The 7,594-nt window shown below is 44.9% G+C and overlaps 1 protein-coding gene across 1 annotated transcript in view; it reads left to right on the top strand.

Annotated features, from left to right (window-relative positions):
- LOC310815517 (uncharacterized protein) overlaps positions 1 to 7,140 on the top strand; it is a 9,485-nt gene extending 2,345 nt beyond the window's left edge. Inside the window, exons 3-8 of the mRNA XM_083685329.1 lie at positions 1,071 to 1,212; positions 3,226 to 3,286; positions 3,448 to 3,517; positions 3,611 to 3,724; positions 4,231 to 4,299; positions 5,203 to 7,140. Of these exons, the coding sequence (XP_083541455.1) occupies positions 1,082 to 1,212; positions 3,226 to 3,286; positions 3,448 to 3,517; positions 3,611 to 3,724; positions 4,231 to 4,299; positions 5,203 to 5,729 (972 nt within the window). The 5' untranslated portion in view covers positions 1,071 to 1,081 and the 3' untranslated portion in view covers positions 5,730 to 7,140. The remainder of the gene's footprint in view (positions 1 to 1,070; positions 1,213 to 3,225; positions 3,287 to 3,447; positions 3,518 to 3,610; positions 3,725 to 4,230; positions 4,300 to 5,202) is intronic.
- Positions 7,141 to 7,594: the final 454 nt, after the last annotated feature.

Here is a 7,594-nt window from a genome sequence, read left to right as displayed (position 1 = left end):
ATGCGTGCGTGCGTGTCTGAGTGTGTACTGTTTATTCAGGAGGGTTGGACGTTACAGAACATTCAAATTCAATTGTTGTCTTCAACATTGTAAACATTACACTCCGCTGAATAAGCCCATTAACCTGTTCCTCCATGCTTGTGCCTTTCCTGTGCGTCTGTGGCTGATCATTTAAAGGCCACCAGATGGTGGAACTTATTGAAGCAATACTGCTGCCAGTTGTCTATTTTGTATTAGAAACAGGCAACAGCTTCACTGATAGTTTCACTATCTTCAGGGTGTGGCCAATGCCCCCTTCTCTCTGGCTAGTGGATGGGCATACAGCCAATGCCACTCACTGACAGATATGGATGAAACAAGGAGTGGGTGTTTTTATGATGCTGTAACTGGATGTGCATACTTGAACTCTCCTGAATCAGACAGGGTGTCCCCTCAGTGAACAAATATAGGCTTTGTTTTCTCAATATTGAGTCAACTTGTCTTTAGAAAATGTGTACTCTAAATCTACATTCCAACACACTCACATTCTTTCTCTCTTATTCGTCACCACCACCACCACCACCTCCACCACCCCCACCACCACCACCTCCACCACCACCACACCACCACCACCACCTCCACCACCACCACACCACCACCACCACCTCCACCACCACCACACCACCACCACCACCTCCACCACCACACCACCTCCACCACCACCACCACCACCACACCACCACCACCACCACCACCACCTCCACCACCACCTCCACCACCACCACACCACCACCACCACCACCACCTCCACCACCACCTCCACCACCACCACCACCACCACCACCACCACCACACCACCACCACCACCTCCACCACCACCACCACACCACCTCCACCACCACCACCTCCACCACCACCACCTCCACCACCACCACACCACCACCACCACCTCCACCACCACCACCACCACCACCTCCACCACCACCTCCACCTCCACCACATCACCACCACCACATCACCACCACCACCACACCACCACCACCACCACCATTCTCTCTCACCCTCTGTCACTCTTTCTCTCTCTTCTTCAGAAGCAGTAGACATGGCGCCCATGGGAGAGGTTGTGAGGTCATGGGCTGCATCAGGGTCGTTCTCTTCAGAAGTGGTCATCTTCTCTCTGCTCTTCCTCCTCCTCTCCATCCTCCTCCTGACGCTCTGCACCTACTGTGAAAGGTCAGTCAATCTTTTTTAATTCACAGGAAGGCTAAAACAGACGGAACTGAATCGATCTCTCCTAGAAATCATCGTAGAGAAGTCACCCGTTTTAGTGGCAGCTCTACCACATAAAAAATCCACACCTTCTCATTCAATGGTTTTTCTTTATTTTTTTTTTATTATTTTCTACATTGTAGATTAATATTGAAGGCATCAAAACTATGAAGGAACACATATGGAATTATGTAGTAAACAAAAATGTGTTAAACAAACCAGAATATGTTTTATACTTCAGATTCTTCAAAGTGGCCACCTTTTGCTTTGATGACAGCTTGCTTTGATGACAGTTCTCTGCCAAGCCTACATCCATCTTACTCCTCCCTCCCAGCTGTACCCTACAGCTTCAAGTTCACATTCCAGAACTGTCTCCCATACACTGGGGCCACAGCGAGAGTTATCTCAGCACAGGATATTGTTTTGCATATTGGGTGCTTTCTGTTCCACAGTATACTTGAGCACACAAAACACCCACACGCACGGACACGCACACACACACACACACACTCTCTCTCTCTCTCTCTCTCTAAGTGCACCCTATGTGAATCTACTCCTCTGGCTCTTTTCCCAGTGCATGTTGGGTAATAAGCAAATCTGACATTGGTGTCTCACTGTCTCTCACACACACACACACACACACACACACATTCCAGAGATAGAGAACAGTCGGGTTTGTCAGCTCCAGGAATTCTTTTGGAATGAGGCGTTGCCCTGTCTACCTTTTAGTCAGCGTTCCTAGTGTGTGCTCCACAAGTGGGTCAATATATATTGTCTAAGAAAGGGAAAACACAACCTTGTGTGTGTGTGTGTGTGTGTGTGTGTGTGTGTGTGTGTGTGTGCGTGCGTGCGTGCGTGCGTGCGTGTGTGTGTGTGTGTGTGTGCGCATGTGTGTGTGTCTGCTTTTGTGTGTTTGTAATGTGGATTGCCAGGTATTGCTTCATTGTGAGAGTTGGCAGGTGTGGAGAGGTTGTTGATGCCAAGTTTTATTGCCCATCATTAGCCACTAAACCCAACACTTAAGTCTGTATTTTATGTGGATGTCTCCAGTGAATTGATTTTGGCAAGTGTTGCTCTGGTTCTTGTTTGAACTTGAAGACTGCTACTGTATATAGGAATCACCCTCCAAACCTGAGAGGAAAGTCAAGTACAGATTTCTTTAATATCAATGATCATCTCTTACTTCAGACGTGGGGGGAAAGGGAAAGAATATCTCTCGAATCAGTGATCGGAGACTATTGGTGAGCAGCATTTTTGTCCTCTCACCAGCAGAGAGCAGACTCACACAAGTCAAATGTGACTGTTACAGCATTATCAGACTGGAATACCAGGGGTTTATTCAGGATTAAATGATTAGAATGGTGCAGATAGAAATGTCATGTATGAAGCTGAAATGACTCCCTGTTCTAACTTCTACATGTCAAATCTTCATGTCTGTTCCACACATTTCTACTGGATTGATGTGTCCAGTAACATTGCACCCTGGCCCCTTGAATAAAGCCCAGTGGCATTGACCCCATTAGTGCTGATCAAAGTTAAGTTCAGTCACCTCCCTCATATAATATAATCAGCAACACCAAAATAAACACTGGTTTTATTAGTTGATTCAAGGTTCAAGATTCAAGATTCTTTTCTTCTGCATACAGTGAAATGCAAAAGTGACAGTGCCACAGAGTAGTGCAACAATAAGTTTTAAAATAGAATAAAATAAGATAAAATAGAAGTAATAAAAAAGATAAACAGTATGAACAGTATAAACAGTATAAGCAGTATAGTTGGAGCAGTAAACTGTTTATGTAGCTATGCCATTATAGTACTTTGTAATCAGGTTGGTTGGGCCAATGGATAGAGCATTGAGACTTGCTAGACCACTGGACCATCCCAGGGCACGGGTGGCACATTTTAAACGGTAAATCTGGTATACGACATTACTTTGGACGTTGAATTCTAATTCTCTGGTTTGTGCTTGATCCTCAGGCGATCCTTTGAGCTCCAACAACCAGTGGTGGAGAGAACCCCGTCTATGCTGATCAAAGTGGTGAGAGAGGGCATTGGCTTCAACTGAGCCAGCTATCCACAGTGGTTACACTTGGGGTGGGGATGAGGGCTCAGAAGTCTGTCAAGAGGAATGGAAGAAGGGAGGAGGGAAAAGATTCGAGAATATTTGGTCCATTATCTGATGATCATTTTGATTGACAGATCAAGCTGGAGGACGCCCTGGCAGCCAGAGAGAACCCCATGATCGATGAAATCAGAAAAGACGAGAAAGGTGGGGATACCTACAGGCTACCTGCCTCTACCCATAACCCTCCCCTGTTGGTGTATATCGTCATTGATTTTTTTCCATGTCTTCCCTGTTCAGAGTTTAGTCCAATCCCAGAGGACAGGGTGCCAGAGGTGAGCATCATTTCACCCGCGCAGGAGAGCTCCTTGCACCAACCCTGGAGGAGCCACCTGGGGGCGCCAGATCAACAAGGTAGCTTCTTCCCCTTCACACCATCTCACTCAGTTCAAAACCAACCCAGAGCCAATACTCCCTTCCGAAAAAACTGAATGCAACCAAACACAGCGACCAAATTCCAAGAAAGCATCTTCAAGTCTGTTGTCAAAGTACCCATTATGACGAACCGAGTGTCAAGGCTCCAGGGCAAATAGCTGGGCATATTGTGTAACATATCAGGTCACTGCAGAGCTGTGTTTCATTGTGGTTATGAGAACAGCACTATTGTGACTACGATCACGGTACTGTAGATATGACAAGAGATAGCCACCATCACCCCCTCAACTGCCTACAGAGACCGCCCAGAGAACCAGAGTAACCACATTATGCTGCAATAATCACGCAAAGCAGATCTGTGTGTGCTGTCAAGGTCAGTGACACACAGGGCCCTAAAGAGTGCTATATTGCAGGTATGTTTTACAGGTGACTGTGTGTGAGAGGTATGTGATACAGGTGTGTATTAACTGCAGGTATCTTTGCAGGTAACTCTGTGGGTGTGTCCCGGATCGTCAACGGGACACCTGGAGCGATGACCATGAGATCACTTTCTGGTACCTGAAATCATCCACTAAAGTTCACATAAATGGGCCTCACAAAGGTGTAGCTGCTGATATCTCTACATCTGTGGCAGTGTGAAACTGTCCAGACAGATACTAGATACTACTGAATCTCTATTATATTTACATTTATGGCATTTAGCAGACGCCTTTATCCAAAGCAACTTACAACAAATACACTTGTTTAAGTAAGTGAATCATGTATCCACCAGTTATCATAAGAAAAAAGTAATCTATGCTCGGACCAGGCAGTCACAATGCTAGACAAAGGAAGAATTACTTCTTTTTTTAAATTTATTTTTAATTTATTTTTTTGTTATTGGTGACCTGAACAGATGTATAACCTGGAGCAGTGGGATGAAGATAGCCATGGTATTGCAAGACTTATCACAAGACTAGGCATGTCAACGCTGGTGTCCTGGCTAAATTCCCAATCTGGCCCTCATAAAGTACTGTCATGGCTACCTAATCATCCCCTGCTTTCAATTGGCTCATTCATCCCCTCTCCTCTCCGCGGCAACTCTTAAAATGGTATGGGGGAGAAAAAAGTAGACATGTTTACACACATACGAGGGTTGATAATAATCACAATAATCCCAGGTCTGTCTTTTCAGTTTTGTTTTCGGTAAAAGACCAGTGCAGAATAGACTGCCAATCACTATCAACTCATTTCAGATAAAGGCACCCGACTTTACACAGTTATGACCAGTGGAGGCTGGTGTAAGGACGTGCTCATTTGACACCATCCATCATTCTATCCAATGCATCACAATGTGCCCATCCTCCGATTTCTACCTCCACCAGCCTCCACTGGTTATGACATACCGTAGGCTGATGTCAGTGTGTTTGTACAGCACATGGTGTGTGTCCGTGTATTCTAATTCCTTTGCTATGCAGGTGACGTTAGTGACTCCCTCACCCAGGAGCTCCACTCTGCCCCAGCCCCCATATCCACGATGGAGATAGTTTCAAACCTCCAGTCTCCTGCCCTCCAGGACACCCCCATCATGAACAGCCTTGACTCCGTGATCCCCGCTGCGGTGGTGAGCTCCGTACCCCTGCCTGTGGAGGTGTTTCAGGGGGCAGAAGAAGCCCAGGACCGCCTGCACCTATATGAGACCATCGGCGCGAGGCAGCTTGTCCCTGAGGTGTCTATCCTGGAGAACCCCCTTACTGAGCTGGGCCTGGACCTCAATTCAACCTCACTGCTTGATCGAGGCACAACCGCAGCCACACAATGTGAGGACAGTCTCTCATTGGGTGCGAGTGACATGGGGTGGAATCCAATGTATGCCAGGGTGAGCAGGAAGAGTGTGAAGTGTCCGACCCCTCCCCCAGTCCCTCCACCTGAGGACGAGGATGAGGAGGAATCTTCACCTCCCTTGCCTGACAGAAGTGGAGAAGGAGAGGGACCACTGACATAGGACATTTCTTAACACTTCCTTAAAATGTGGCACTGCAAATGCATGTCATAACATCTTCTATGCTAGTTCATATGTATTTGAACTCTGTCTTATAGTTTCTAGACTGTCACAGATAAGAAAGTAGTTGTTCTGGGTCCAGAAGCAACCCCGAACCCCCTCCCCCTTTGGTGGTTTCAGGTCTGAAGCAGCCAGATAGGTATAAACAGTATCTAATGGCTCGCAATGGCCTTGCAATGGGTTTAGGAGAGATTACGCCATATTTTGTGCAGCTGTCATGTCCCTTCAAATCTACAAACATGGAGGGGGTAACGGCTTGGGGATAGGTCTTACTTTAGTCTGGGCCAGAGTTAGACTCTTAGGAGGTTCATAGGAGATTTAAAGTGCCAAACGTGTAAAACACAGAAACACTGCCTCATGCAATCTCTTTTTTTTGTCTTCTCCCTCCTCTATCCATCCTTGTTCCTTCTTTAACATTGCAATACATAATCTATTACACAATGCCGAATTGTCCACAAGCTGAGTAGAAGTTAATTTAAACAAAGATTAAGATCATCTTTCCCAAATCCTAAAGTAGGAGGCAAACTAAAAAGTGACCTTGGATCATTGTCTTGGATCAAGTGCAACTTAATCCTACTTAGTTTGGTTCTCCACTGTTACTAGGATCTTGAGTAACACATATACTAGCCCAACTAATCACTTGGGGTCTCTGCTCATTTCCTTATGCCTATCCTTACACGCGCAGATCTGTGCTTTTGTTTTCAACACTTTTACAACCCAACATAAAACTTGACACGTAAACTTGTCAACAGGAAGACCAGCATAAACTGGTCATCAGGAAAACCAGCATAAGCTAGTAACCAGCCAGAACAAAGCTTGAGCTGATCAGCAGCAAGACCAGCATCAAAGTGTGGAAAAAACACAATGTAGGCAATGTAGGCCATTTAATGCTGGTTTAAGCAGGAATGGCAAATAACAAGCTATTTAGTTATTAAGCCTAATGATAATGATGAGATTTAAGTTTTTATATTTTACTATCCAGAAGGACTGCCTTCAAAATAATGGTTTTAAAGGCCATAGGATATACTGTAGAACTCATAGATGATTTTCATAATCATAGATGATTCCTCTTGGCCACCAGAGCTGTGTGATTTTGAGGCAGATGGTGTGATTTTCCATGTGCGTTCTGGAACGCCTATGTGTCGAGATATACGCACACCTTTTCAAAATGGGAATACCAAATCTGGGAATACCAAATCTGGGAATACCAAATCTTGGAAAGTGTGGAGCCAGAAGTGCATAGGAAATCAGAATAGACCCCTTGTTGACCCATAGGCACTCAGAGTTGGGCAACTGGAATACTATGGAACTGCATTGTGTTCTGTGAGATTATAAATAAATATGAATTATATCTATTATTAATGCTATGTGTGTGTGTGGGGGGGGGGGGGGTACATACAACAGTAAGTACATATACATTTATATTCAGTTACTTAGAGGGCCAGGAGATTTTATGACCATGTGATATGATGAACTCAAGGCCAAAACTATAGCAAAGGATTTAATGTTTATGTATGACCAGAATAACAACTTTTAAATTGAAAATTGTAATCGTTTGGTAGCTCACTGTCAAATGAATCTTTAGCTCAAGCACATTACATGTGTAAATCATTTTATGAACCTTAGACTTTCACAACAATTATTCAAAGATGCAGAATACATTTAAAACATGTATGGCTATAGCTCACAATCACCCAGTTGAGGTCACTCTATTCTGAATATCACTAGGCGTGACTCAAGTAGCTCATCAATGGCAAGACCATTACGTAACGAGAAAGGGAATGTCTTGTGACTGTTCAACCCCTGTC

The sequence above is a fragment of the Argentina silus genome (assembly GCF_951799395.1).
Source record: "Argentina silus genome assembly, chromosome: 14".
NCBI lineage: Eukaryota > Metazoa > Chordata > Actinopteri > Argentiniformes > Argentinidae > Argentina > Argentina silus.
The sequence above is the reverse complement of the archived record's forward strand: the minus strand, read 5'-3'. Positions and strand labels throughout refer to the sequence as shown.